General features: G+C 35.7%; 1 protein-coding gene across 5 annotated transcripts in view; it reads right to left on the bottom strand.

Annotated features, from left to right (window-relative positions):
* sdt (MAGUK p55 family member stardust) overlaps positions 1-15,202 on the bottom strand; it is a 258,609-nt gene that overhangs the window by 10,061 nt on the left and 233,346 nt on the right. For all 5 annotated transcript variants that reach the window (XM_089642614.1, XM_089642618.1, XM_089642615.1 and 2 more), the window contains 7 exons: positions 12,218-12,461; positions 6,921-7,132; positions 5,595-5,765; positions 4,474-4,615; positions 4,082-4,179; positions 1,756-1,969; positions 853-985 (listed from right to left, as the gene is read on the bottom strand). In XM_089642614.1, coding sequence (XP_089498740.1) covers positions 853-985; positions 1,756-1,969; positions 4,082-4,179; positions 4,474-4,615; positions 5,595-5,765; positions 6,921-7,132; positions 12,218-12,461 — 1,214 coding nt within the window. The remainder of the gene's footprint in view (positions 1-852; positions 986-1,755; positions 1,970-4,081; positions 4,180-4,473; positions 4,616-5,594; positions 5,766-6,920; positions 7,133-12,217; positions 12,462-15,202) is intronic.

The following is a 15,202-nucleotide window of genomic DNA, read 5'->3' as shown; positions in this document are numbered from 1 at the left end:
CCTAGACACGACAGACTAGATCTTCCATATGATTAGCAATCAGCACCACATCATCAGCATACAACATACTTTCAGATCACTCAAATTAGTGCCCATTCCAACCTCTTTCAATTCTTGCATACGTAAATATATAAATTGAATAACTACGGTGACATTACGCAGCCTTGTTATATACATTTTAATTGTAAGAAACAAAAAATAAATAAATGTTCAAACACATTTACTGAATCATGTGAATTAATTTGTTTTTTGTTTAATTAATTTTAACCTTAAAAAAATTAAGGTTTCCTGCCAGAACATGCATAGCAATAAGCATAAAATCGTAATGCGTGAAGAAAAGTGATATTTCTGATATTACATAATCTTTATCGATTAAGAAAATTGTAAGTTTGTGAAAGTAGAAGTGAAGTTGATATTTTAGATTGTTCATTTTTGTATTATCATCATGAACATCATCACATGATGACATCACTCGAAATTACTTTTTTTGCAGGTGTGAGTAAGTTTTTTGAAAGTATGTACATATTCAGGTCATTATGTTGTTTCTATTGTTTATTTTATAATGGTTTATTTGAATTTTGCTTTTTTTCCACTATTCCTTGCTAAACAAAAAATGTAAAAATTTCAATATGTAGTTAAGTATATCAGTTGTAACTATATTTGAGCCACAATGTGCCGGAAGAAATGAACAAACAAGTCAAGAGAGTACCCATGATATAAGAAAACAACTTGAATGAAGGATAATCTAGATAACAAAACAAAAAAAAATATCTGAGAATAAGTGAAGCTCCTTCAACTACCTTCCAGACATATATGAAATGGACTTTTAGCAGTTTTATGAGAAATACTCACTGGTGTTGGAACGCTTGACTTGGTATTAATCCAGCCAAGGTCTGATCTTCCTCTCCCTCCCGGAACGCCTGCCACCAGTTGGGGTCTTCCCGGCTTATCACGTGCAGGACGTCTCCCTTCTGGAAGCTTATTCCTGGAATTCACAGAGAACATGGTTTACAGTGATTACTAATGATTAAAAACGAATTAAAACAACTTTTTTAAAGTTGTTTTTAGTTCGGATTTAAGATTTGTAGACAGAGGCACTGTTCATATGGTACATCGTTATATCGACTTTGCTTTGGTTAAGGGAAAATCAGGCTTAACGATGTTATGTTTAATGGCAAAATGTGATCAACGCTGCTACTAGCCAGGAATAGGCGATAACAGAGTGATTATTTGAATTGACAATTGCCCATTGGTAAAACCATACTAATCGACAATATGTGATGATGTAAAATCTGGTATGACGAAGGTTTAATACTAAGTTTCTTGCAAAAAGTGTGTTCATAATAATATCGCACATATTACATAAATACTACTGGTAGCTGTATTATAACTTCTACCCTTTTCTCAAAGAAATGTGAATCAGAAAGAGAGGTTGGTTGTAAAGTACGATTTCTACTAGTATCACGTGAGGTATGCCTTTAAAAATGAAAACAGAATGAGCAGAGTATCAGACTGAGCAGGCTGAACTTTGGGCGTTATCACCCGTCGGTTCAAAATCCGTCAAATAAAATTGTCAAAATATATAAATGTCTGTATAAAATGGTATGTATATTACAACATTTACTATCATTAATTTACGTCCAAAGAAATAAACAGCACGGACAGAGTACCGTTAGTAAATTTATCTTATTCACCTATTGCTGTATACATAGTCGAATCCTGTATAAAAAGTTGATAAACAATAACATGAAGTACCTAATTCTCTACAAGGGATGTAGATATCCTCCTCAGGATCATAGTCGAAGTGTGCCTTGACGTGCAGCACGTTGGTATCACGGTGGCGGGGACGGGGTGCGGCCAGCCCAGCTGGCACCACCAGGAAGGTAAGCGTGCCTGACATGGCTCCCAGCAGCTCGCACACCTCGTTTACCGACTTTCCGCGCATTTCCATGCCGTTGACCTCCAACACCTGCAAACAAACATTCATGCTCAATTAGTGATCAACATCATCACTGGACATCGAATTATAAGCACTATTGATATGGCAAAATATGCTTGCAAATACGCACTAACAATGCAAAATAAAATAAAACAACAGGTTTCTCAAAAATCTCATACAAAAATCCCTTTTTAGTAATTTTCTAATTCCAAAAAAATGGGTTCCAAAAGATGAGAATGTAGAACACTTCTAATTTGAACACCTCACTCACACATATTGATGTTATGGCTAAAATGGGCAATAATGACGGAAAAAGGCTCAAATATGCAAGAATCCAACAAGGCTCAAATATGTATGAATCCAACAAGGCTCATTATTTTATTTTTCTTTTCAGGTCGAGACCCATAGCTTCGACAAGGCACTTAGCGTTGCTTTCTTCAACTCTACCTGAGGTGGCTAATTTAACATCATCTCTCAGGAATTGCCGCCAGTTTTTTGTGTGGATGTCGATCTCACTGCATTCTAAGTACCTGACTAGATGTAAGAAGTTAAGGCGATGCCATACGTAGTAATGCAAAATCATGTGTTTTTGGTTTGAAAATTTGGTCGTCTAGAAATGTTTCAGACGCTTTAATTAAATACTGCGAGTACAATACATCTTGGCCTTTAAAATAATCGAGTATTTTTTAGATAAATCTTTTTATAGATCTAGTATAAGGCCTATGAAAACTGCTTTAAAGTTCTAAATCTTCTACTTACGAACACATTTTCGGTTATGATTTTATTGTATAATGTGGCAAATTAATTTATTTATTTAATGATCGAAAAAAAAAATAATTTTTATGCCTGAACATCCACAAAACAAAATAAAAGGCACTTTTTGGCCATGTTTTTTTCTTGCATAAATCAAAACAGGCGGATGGTGTTAAGCGGGAATTTAAACCTTATCGCCATCTACGTAAGGGTTGTTATTGATAGCGGCTCAATTTAAAATATTACACAACGTAGTGCATCGCCTTAAGACAAGTCCCAGAAAGATAAGGCACAAGATTAAGAGACGGAATAACCGATGAGTATGTCTGTATGTGTGTGCAAGGCAATGTACGACTGCGAATGAAGCAATAAGATTGTGTCAAGACAGTTTGGGGTTTTGTTTTCTTTATCTAAATATTTGCCTGAAATGACTTAACGGTTAGTTACATAGTATGTAGATTTGATTTTTTTCAATTCGCAAGCAGAACATCGATATAATAAACAAATCAGGTGTTAATACTCGTATGTACTGCATGATAATTTTTCGTGTACAATCATCCAATTTATTTTCAATAATTGATTGTACAAACATGTGTACATAACAACGAAATTTTTAATGTAATAATATTTATCCAGATATGCTCCGATAATTCTGATTTCACAAATACATTATAATATTTTTCTATCGTTGAAAGTACAAATTCAATAATGACGTAGCATCATTATCTATTATTGGATGTAATATTATTTGAGTGATGAAATCCAATGGCACATTTCATTGAGGCATGCGATACGCTTGGAAGGTTTCCATGTTATTCTAATTTTGTATTATCATACTGTCAGTCGATAGCATGACATTTTAACAAATCTGCATAACACAATGTGAATTGAGTTTAAGGTGAATGAATTGTTATGAAAAAGCGTGTTTAAAACACTTAATATTATTTATGTTTGCTGTTTTCATAATATGTAAAAATGTTAACTAAGTAAACATTATATGCAGACGAAAAACATCAACCATTTTTGCCATTTTTCTAAACAAATGATATATTTCTTTACAAGGTTCCCTTACAAAAAGACTACAGATTTTGGGAAAAATTTTAATTTGGATTATTTCTCTCAGATTCATAAAGTTTTAGATGCTATTTGCAAATTCTGCATACATTTAATTTTTTTATTAATATTTCATAAGTTATATGGGAACTAGATAAATTAAATGAAATTAATTATTTATTTATTTTAAGATATTGTAATTTCAATCGGCGGAGAAAATTGTCAGTGCCATTCTCAGTGTAAAGAAAATAAATTGTTGATGGCAATTGAAATACGTAATATAGTCAAAAAGTATAAATCTATTAGGAATATAAAATACTGAATCTTTGAACTAACCTCGTCCCCTTCATGGAGCAACCCAGATTTTTCAGCAGCCCCTCCTCTCACCACCCTTCCTATTATTACAGCATCGCCCTCATTCCTTACAGTAGCACCTGCAAAACAAATAATTTTAAATGATAAAAACAAAATCAGTTAATTAATTTATCATCAAAATTATTCAATCGTCATAATATGATTGTAAAACAATTATTATTAGGACATTGTGTAGTTAATATATTTACATATAAAGAAATACAATTTTCACATGGTGATGATAATTAATTTGAATTTGTTCAATATCGTTTTTCAATGATTGTTTGAGGTGTCATTCGAAAGTCTAACAGCCGTTAGTGGTAGTCCTTTCAGTCCTTTGAGTTAATCCGACAATAGGAAAGATGGAAACTCACCTAGAGGTTCATTAGTCTTCTCAATTTTGATGATGTTAATGTGTTCCCCAGCCTCCAAATCATGGAGATCTCCTGAAGGTAAGGTAAGAGGACCCGCATCCATCACCACTGAATGGATCAGGTTATTGGATACCACATGGTTCTGAAAACAATAATTAACTAAAATGTTATAAAAGTCTTCATCAAAAATCTATCATTACTAATTTCAGTTGTCTGTTTTTCCTGCGTAACTCTGGTTCAATGGTACTAAAAAATGTCATTTTCATTTGGAACTGATTGTGCGAAGAATTCTGACAAGGATAAACCTATAATTTTAACTCATTCGTCAAGAATTCAGATTATCCTATTATTTTTCACGGGTCTAGTAACACAATATGTATTCTATTTTCAGAGAAATTGATGCACTTGATGAAATCAACATTAATGATGTATTTTTTTAACCCATTCGCATACCAATTTTTATTTGTGACATCTGTGCATACTTGAGAAGGATTATTTCTGAGCAGTATTACACCCCATATTTCCCTAAATTAAACACTTTTTTTGCTTTTATATAGATTTTAATTTTATTGTGAACTATCTAAGTATGCGGGAAAAGTTTTAGACGCCTCGATGGGACGGACAATAAGCCGATATGAAAAAAGTGCAGCCCCCCAATCTTGGCGGCATGTCGATGGGTTAATGTCACTTATTTAGGTATTGCGAACATTTTTTGAAAAAATAATACTAGGAAAACCTACATTTTTTCATTCTTAGAATTTTCTCTTGTGTTTTTAGTACATATATAGAAAACGAATTGTTGGAAAAAATAAGCGGTTCTCTAGCGTAATGCGATTTATGCATTTTTTTTGATTTGGGGGATGCCATTTTGATTCACACGACAGCACATGGCGTCATGACGCTAGGTGTGATGTTGTTTGTTAGATAGATGCTCTGGAGCGTAATGCGATTTGGGCATTTACTTTGATTCGGGGGAATGCCCTTTTGATTCACACGACAGAACATGGCGTCATGACGCTAGGTGTGATGTTGCTGTACAGCTGATTTACAGATGTCATTACATTATCATTTAACCTAACACATATATAATTTTGATAGCATGGTTTAAATGTAAATCTTACCTTGTGAAGCATGGGCTCAGGGTGGCTGGGAGGACGGCACATTGAGTCAGGGTCCAGCAGGGTGGCCGCCTGGTCATGAGCGAACAGTAAAGCCTCAAACCAATCGCCACCCAGGATGGAGCACAGCTCGGCAGCTGCCGGCCCACTACTGTTGGCCAGGGCTTCCATACACTGCAATTTACAACGTTAGAAATTCAGTCAATACTGTATATACTCTTTCGATTTAATACTACCAACAAAGCATAATGGTAATATCTGTTAATCCAGACAATTCAATTTTCACCCCTGTGCACAAGCTACACAGTAATAGTGTAGAAATAAGCAATAGTTGTGTTTTTTATATACTGAAATGATTTTCACTATAAACTTTCTCCCATTTCCTGTACATTATTTACTAAATTTTCATATGTGTTTTCGTAACGGTTTATAGAACAAATACCCCCTTTGAAAATAACAACCCCCCCCGCCCCTCTCTCCCGGAGGTTAGGTTAAGTACGCTTATGTTAAGGTAAGATGAGTTAGACAGTCTTCGCGGTCGAGGTATAAAGTTCTCAACTGGCAAGCAGGAGGTCGCGAGTTTAAATCCTGATTTATTTGTGTTATTTCAGAAATTACTCATTTAAAATAGTAAATAGTATATTTGCAGCACGTTCCAGAGTGGAAGATACTCTCAGTATTGCCCTGGTGTAATACCACCATTCAGAATTGAAACATTGTTTAAAATGGCTTTGGCCGTGTTTGGTGAACACATCTGAAGAGCCAGCTACTTCTCCACCTTCCTCTTCCCTAACTCTTTTCCCTCCCCGCTACCTTCATCGTCACAACATACCCCAATTGGGATGCCATAGTCTACATAGTCCATAGACAGTTAGGACTCTTGGGTGGTTTCATATTTTCAAATATATATGTTAGACTAGGTTAGGTTAGGTTACGCTATAATGACATACTTTGTTATGTCAATAAAATAACTGTACAGTCACTGCTGTTTTTAAAGGGTTTTGATAAAGCATGGTCAACAAAACGTAATAGAAATATTTATTCTTATTGGAATTCTCCCATTGTCCAAGAGGTTGGTTCATAATGTAACTACTGCAAAAAAATACAAAGCACGGTGTTCTAAAACTGTATTTTGTATTGTAAAATAAAGACGAAATTAAGTGCAATGCGTTTTAAATGAAGGGATTTTATTTCTAGACTGTTATTGTCTTAAAAACCACTAACAGAAACTATTTCGAGGTGGTTGAATGTGGAGTTTGATATAAGTGTGCGAAGGAATAACAGTAAACGTTAGTTTTTTGGTGTGGTAAGTAGTAAGTAGTAAGTTACATTCTTGGCTGCGTTAGCCGCGTGCCTGTCTTGGGGGGCGGGCAGAGGGCGCTGGCGACGCGCGGCCGCCGCGTGGAGAGCAAGCGCCGAGGCGAGGGGCGCGCCGCGCAGCCTCCGCCCCGCCGCCGCAACGCGTCCGCCCAGCGCCGCGGCGCCCCCATTGGTGAGCGTCTGCTGCAGTCGCTGGAGTGCCGCCTGCAGCTCTCCGTATTCTGGAATAACACAAATACATTATTATTTTTTATCTATTTTATACAACAGATAAACAAATTATTACATATGAAGAAAAATAATAATAGCTTTTCCTCAACACAAAAAGATAAGGCTCATGTGTTGAGTTGTGTGGAGAGGGAATTCATGCTCAAAAATAATTAAATCATAATTTATGTATTTTTCAATGGCATTGAGGCATGGAACTGTTGAAGTATGTTGTGGGTGTGTCTGCGTGTCTCAAAGTAAGCTCAATTTTCCCTTACTTAGATTGAAAATGAACAATCATTATCAAATACGATTTTTTTTCTTGAACAGATAATTAATATTGGCTTTTGTAACATATTTATTTTTGATACTGACAATTCGTAGGGGAATTCTGTTATATTTATTTATTACGACAATTTTAAACTTTTTTCCACTTTTTTTACTTTTCTTCCATTACTAACAGTAAACTCATCATAATAAATGCAGAATTCGCCAACCTGTCACTTTATGAACCAATGACGAAATAAAATGTCTCTTTTATTTATAGATATATCTCGATACAAACACATTACAAAATGTGTTTGTATTGATAAAAACACAAACAATAACACTGTTCCAAACCAGTTCGAAAAACTTTTACGAAACTTTCGATAGATACTTCCTGTATACAAAAATACATCTAAACATGTCATAAATACCAAATAAAATATCTCGGAGCCTCTCTGCCTACCCTGCACGAAAATGGTGAGGTTGTTAGTTTGTCTCAACAAGGCAATTCTGGGTGTATCTTTCACTCTTTTTTGTGTGCTTGCCGGGTTAAAACCCGCGATCTCTAATTCCAGAGTTAAATATATAAGTTCTAATCATAATATCTTTACATTGCTTCAACTTATCTTACATAACTTTACTTAACCTAAAATTAACCACTATTCAATAAGTAATTTTAATTCTAAAGGACAAGTTTCCACATCATGACGATATCGTCATAGTTTGCGACTTTGCATATGTATGCAAAGTCGGACGATGTCGCATTCTTTTTCATTGAAAAAAAAAAAAAAATTTTCGTAGAAAATTCACAGCGCAGAGAAAACAAAAGCAACCTCTGAAACAATTTCACAATTCGAAAATATAACAGTGGCTGCAGCGGAACAAGAGAACGCCATCTGTGAACGGTGAAACTAACTCTTCTCGTGTTCGTTTATGTCATTTCCCCATCCGGTAACGGCTCAATTATGCGATGTTCGATGTTCAAACACGATTATCCTGAATGATAACAATGGCCGCCGCATTCCGTGTGGAAACTTTACACTTTACTGCTTTAGCCGTTTGCATACCCGCTGAGCACTCGTGCGGCAAGTCAGGGCTAGCGACAACATGTCATGTCGTATCACGTCGCAGTACATAGATTGGATAATGAGAGATGTGTTATGTTTACGTGACAATGTGGGGATACGCAAATCAAAGACAAATGAAACCTCAAACGTGTTTAAAACTATGCGCCCCAAGAAAATGTGGCACAATCTAAAATGGGTGGACGGAGTCGGGAGAATATATGACGCGCATATCGATGGAGATGAGGTGGGGGACGTCCCATTAAGGCGATGCCATACGTAGTAATGCAAAATCATGTGTTTTTGGTTTGAAAATTTGATCGCCTAAAAATGTTTCAGATGCTTTAATTAAATACTGCGAGTAGAATACATCTTGGCCTTTGAAATAATCGAGTATTTTTTAGATAAGTCTTTTTATAAGCCCAGAAAAAAATAATGTATAAGACCTATGAAAACTGCTTTAAAGTTCAAAATCTCCTACTTACGAACCCATTTTCGGTTATGATTTTATTGTATAATGTGTGCAAATTAAGTTATTTATAAAATGATCGGAAAAAAATTAAATATTTATGCCCGAACGTCCACAAAATAAAATTAAAGGCACTTTTTGGCCATGTTTTTTTCTTGCATAAATCAAAACAGGCGGATGGTGTTAAGCGGGAATTTGAACCTTATCGCCATCTACGTAAAGGTTGTTATTGATAGCGACTCAATTTAAAATATTACACGACGTAGTGCATCGCCTTAAGACGACTGAGACATTGCATAATGGAGCGCGGATTGACAGAAAATGTTTCGAGAGAACGTATAACTGGCAAGTGAATTAAAGCAGACATTCAGGAAGACATTAAACGATGATGGATGTAATGAAGAGTGGATGGACGGAGAAAGGAGTGGAAGGATAATATGACGCAAAATTTGATGGAAGAAGTCGGCGATGTTCCAGGAAGACATGGCACGATTATGAAAATTCAAGAAATGTATCGAGTATCGAGGCATGTCAAGAAGGGAAATAATTAAAAAATAAACGCGTAAAAGCAAGTTTTTTTTACTATAATACATCTATTTAAAAACATCGACAACGAGTCTATCTGCTGAGTTTCAGTTCGGTTAGATGTCGGAAAGTGGGTTAATTTCGTCTTCCGAGATTATCATTAATTTTTATTATCGAAAACAAAAGTGATATTCAAATAGCTGTAGTTAAAAAAGTATTTATGAATAGCGAAAGTTACATCGATATTAAAATATATGGTTAAAGTATTAACGAGCGAAAATTACGCGTTAGTGACACTGAGATTATGAATTTGAGCCAAATTTTAGCATAGTTTTAAAAAAAGCCAATAACTACATGAAATGAAATTAGTGTGGCCATCCTTGATGAAAAAAATACATGTAACGTATTATGCATAGTTATGTATACGACGAAAAAGCATTTCCTATGCGAATGAATGGAAACCGCTGAAGCCCGTCCATCGCCGCATCCGATCGGAGATGCGCTGTCAAATCAGTTAACAACGGAGGATAGATCTACCATCCACCATTTTCCATCTACCATGTCTCCACGTATAGTCCGTCAGCAAACACTATACAGAGTGTATCGGCACGTTCCCGACAAACTTTAACCAGCTATTCCTCAGCATATTTGGAGTAAAAAATCTTATGTGCACTTTGCTGTCCGGTAACATTTTTTTTTAATAAAAAATTTATTATTCATATTTTCACCACATGTCACCACTGTTTTATCGTTTGTCAAAGTTTGAAAACCTATCTGGCAATATTTTATTCGAATTCCGTTGAATAATGTGCGTGTGTACCTATATTGGCGCGCTTTTACAATCACAACGAAATGGCACGGCACCATTCGTCTCATTTTTAACTATTATTATTTAGTGTGTGCGAAAGAGCGAAGACGCTCTTCGACATACTTGCTTATAACAGCTGTTGAACACGAAAAGCAATGCCAATGACAGTGATGTAGTGTGGAAATTTTTAATTTTTTTGTTTTTAATTGAAAAAAAAAATGCTACCGGACAGCAAAGTGCCCATAACATTTTTTACTCCAAATGTGCTAAGGAATAGCTGGTTAAAGTTTGTCGGGTACGTGCCAAAATGGAACTAAAATATTAATTATCATGGCTACACAGAGTAACACCGATTTTACAAATTATAGTACATTAAAATGTTAAGAATTTTTATGAGTATATTTGTTCAACATCACACAGGAGGCCCTAAGGATAATTATTTCCCTCGGGCCTGTGTTATCTTTGGGGATGCTTTGTGGAGGGTCTTTTTGACAAAATGAAGAATTGAACATGGGTTTTGAAGAGTACCATGTTGTAGGAGGGAGGAAACCCAGAGGCTGGCAAATCGTTCCACAATTCGATCTTTTAGACGTTGGGGGGACGTTTGACGTATTTCCCGACTTTGCACCGGCGCCAAGGGGATCGACGACGCTAGTTCCTCAGAGCATCTTCCATTGAAATACCTGTAGAACTAGGAAAGCATTCCCACCTGACGCCTGTGCTCCAATTTCTTGAACCGGCAGTTTGGACGATAGGGATAAAAATGGCTTTAACTCAATATTTAAGTTAATTATTAACGTTTTTATTTATTTTTAGAACTGTGCGTTTCCTTCACTTACGTGCCTTTTATTTTGATGTATGATCTATCAATAGCTTATTTTAAATGTACTTACATCTAAAAAACATGTCCATGCAATCATCTCGCGAGGTTAAAAATATGTTCAAATGTTATACTACCTTTAAATGTGATTTAGAATAATCTGCTTCCAGGACGTATCACTAATTTGCAACCCATAGTGCTTTTTTTGTATTATTTTTCAACCATCTTAGTTTTACCATTACGATCGCAGCGCCCTCCAATTTTGTCTACAATTTATTGACAGACTGTACAGAGTCTACAGAGTACTGTTCTATTGCATGATGCACACCAGGTAGCAATGGTAGGTAGGTAGGGCGGCAGGTAGCCATGGGGAAAATAATGCAATTGTGTTGGAAAAATATCCGAGTCGCATGTTGCAGCAGCTGTGTCGGCCGTATAAGGAAATAGTTTTGTTTCAAATAAATGGCACTGCTAGACGCTAACTCAACCTAACCATTGAAGAGCAAACAATTAATGTTGGTTTGCAAACAATCAATCATATTTCAAATTCGTCAAGCTTACTTTAAAAAACATAGGTGCTGGTTGATATTTTACGCAAGGGATTGAATCATTTTTATTCGTTCCTGTGTAATGTCGGTTGCTAATTGATTAACCTGCTTTTGTGTTTCCTCCTTTCTACAATATGAGTCTTGAAGACTCCTTTCTTGACTTTATATGCTTCAAATTTCGCAAGCCGTGCTTTGGGAATCTTTCAAATGAACTGATCATTGTAACACAGAGCCGTGAGTTCTGCAGACTCCGGGCAGTTGGATAACAAAATCAAAACAGAGCGCACAATACACAAATAAAATAAACCTTAAAAACTGAGTCGGCGTATTGAATCTTGGAATCCATGACATTTTCTTCTGTAGAGAACCCAACAATTAACTACCCTTCCTCGGACGTCCCCAACTTCTTCATCCATTCACAATCACTCATTTCTCCTATCATCTACTCTAAATTTTCAAAATATCCGAGCGTAGTTGTTATTATTTAATTTGTTCAGAGTATAAGCACCCTTGAGGTGGTGTTCATCACTGATCGGCGTCTTCAAAAATATCCGAAAATAATAGTAATGATATTGCAAAGGTACAGTTAGTTACTCACCGACAACTTTGTAAACATCCTCCGCTTCGAGCGAAGCGGCGTCGTCATCCGAATAGGCGTCGTTGACGAAGCCGGGATGGCGCCCTCGGCCGCCGCCCCCCCTGGCGCCCCGCCCCGGCGAATCCTCGGGGGCGCGCGTGTCCTCGAGCGCCTGTAGTTTGCGCGAGTCCCGCAGCGAGTTGCGCAGGAACTCGTTCTGCGCCGCGATGCGCTCCTCTTCCTCCTTTCTCTTTCGTATCTGCTCCTGGAATAAAGAGATTAACGGTCACAAACTAAAAAAATACATTTTTTCAATAAATAAAGGCCTCAATTTCTGGAGTCGATGTAGAGCTAAATATATAAACATTAAGTAGCTGTATACGTTCGCGGCAAAGGGTCAAAGTAATTTGTGAAAGGATTCATGACAGTTTCGTTCGTAATTAATATTCGTTTTTTTTATAAAAGTGCAAGCAATTGCGATATAATATATTTTTCTTTATAACACAAATGCATATAAAGGGTTTCCGGGGGTAAAGTGCGCTAACTTTGGGGGTGATTCTACAGGAAAGTACATAAAAAATGTACAAAACTTTTTCGAAATTCAACGTTTTGAGGAAGTTTTTGGGTAAAAAAAGTTGAATTGTTTGTATGGGAAAATAAATATTCTTCAATTAGTTATTTTTCTTTTTTACTTCTACTATTATGTACAATCACCTCCAGAAGTTAGCGTATTTTACCCGGGATATCCTGTATAATAATACTAATATCATTGAAGGAAAGAGTGATGATGTCAACAGGGTGAATCTTTTGATAGAAAGGCTCGAATACTCTACAAAAATATTATATTACGTGAGAAGCGCATAACACAAAATAATAGATAAGAATATATGTTTACGAACTGTCCGTAATACCTTCCTTATTAAATTGTCTACGTAAGATACCCAGAAGCCGATACAACATCAATCAAAAAGAAAAATTCTAATCACGTTCTTCATTTATACTTTCTACACCCAAGGAAACTTTCAGCCTTGTTTCAGAATGGCACAAGGCGATGCTCGGAATCTCTCTTCGTAATATAGGCAAGAAACTTGACCAATATCAAACACAATAACAGTTTCCCAGCGAAAATATATGAGAAAAACCCGTCGAGATAAAGAACTTTGAAATACAAAATGTAGAAGTAGCCTTGCCCCAGATTGAAGACGTTTGAGCGCCCAGAAGTTTGGCGTACATTTTAGCAACATTAAAGTTGGAAACAAACAAACAAACAATATACTCAATATGCATATGACCAGTAAGACGATAGTAAAATTGAAGACCGCAAAATAATATAGTTTTATGTCATATTAAATTTTAAGGGGGTAAAGCACAACACATAGATACTTTTAATAAACTTTACATTAAGGAATAAACTGTGAGTCCTTATTATGGGGAACACTTTACCAAATGTGATCTTTCACTGATTGCGGAATGCTTATTAATTTCCTTATGTAGATCTGAGAAAATTATGCCATAAGTCACTGTTCCATTAATTTTCTTAAATATGTATGTAGATCTGAGGATGGGGATGCCATACGTCACTGTTACGATAATACATTATATAAAGAAGTATTACTATTGATATTTGATTGGATTTGATTGGACAGCAAAATCAACATATAAAACGTATTTTTAACTGAACCTGTTTTACAATGATTTTTTTTTTAATTCTCATGCTTTTGGCGTTCCTCATTTGATCTCATGCAAATACGGTAGCAAAAGCTGAAAATATTATAACTGATTCAATTAAGTTCTGTTGCGTATGTTGACAGCGTTAAGTGATGGAGGTGGTGGGAACTCCGCATTCGAGAGTATATAATAGTTGTAATATAATGAAGCCGAGAAGTAATTAGAGGAAGCTGGCGTGAGAAGTGAGAACATGAATCTTGTGCAATATCAATTCTTGAAGCTCATTGTTCGAAAGTAAAACCTACTAATAATCTAACGTTTTAAACACCAATTAAGAATTGTGAATTTTGAACTTCGAACTTTTACTTTTGAACCTTGAACTTTTCAACTCTGAATTTTTAACTTGGAACTTGGAGCTTTTAATTTAAACTTTGAACTTAATATTTTGAATTACAAAGAATCAGTGCTTGCTGACGGATTTTGATATCTCGGCTCATTCACATAAGTATTTATAAATATTGTTAATGTAGGTATATTAATGCTTTGAGTCGAGCGTTCAATATCCAGCTCAAAGGCCTATTCTTATCTATCTGAAGGTTTAAGCGACTGTCAAACATCTATAAATATAATAAAGGCATACTTCAAATACCGACTCATGCTATTATCACTAGATCGTGCACACAATGATTGTAAAGGCAAACAAGACAATATCATAAAATGCTGTGATATTGTAGTTTCGTACAGGCAAAACATTTTCAAGAGCGCACATTTGAATGTATTTTTTGCACACTGATAGTGGTCTAAACTGGTTTTAAATAGTTTGTAACACCCGACCGCAGCCCCCTCTAGTAAAACCGTAGTAGTCCTACGATACAGCACATCACTATACAAGCAAGAATCTCTTTAAAATGATTTCTTCTAGGATTCGATAGGCGTAACTACCGATGATTTTATGCCGTTGGTAGCCAAATTACTGATAATGCAATTCATGATATATCGATAAACGCTGGCAACACTGGTCTATGAATTGACATTCCAAAATGTCAGACGGCTAAAAGTTAAAAAAATATTATTAATGAACAATGTCGAATTGAAATAATAATTTATTTACATACGCAGTCCGTAAGTACTATTTGACACTAAAAAGGGAATTAGTTAGTTAGTGGGAAGTCTTTAGTCATAACTCATCAACTTTAGTTTCTCCAAGTTGGAACGGAATCAATTAATCGCGTCTTAGATAAATTTTCTAAGTCTATTGATCCAAACGACATTATAGAAAAAGTTGTGCATATTGGACAGCTTATCTGACACCTTTGAGGCCGCCCTAAAAGCAGCTTA

The sequence above is a fragment of the Hesperophylax consimilis genome, chromosome 18, assembly GCF_061612785.1.
Source record: "Hesperophylax consimilis isolate HC1 chromosome 18, BYU_Hcon_1.0, whole genome shotgun sequence".
Classification (NCBI taxonomy): domain Eukaryota; kingdom Metazoa; phylum Arthropoda; class Insecta; order Trichoptera; family Limnephilidae; genus Hesperophylax; species Hesperophylax consimilis.
This window is presented reverse-complemented; position numbering and strand designations above follow the sequence as displayed.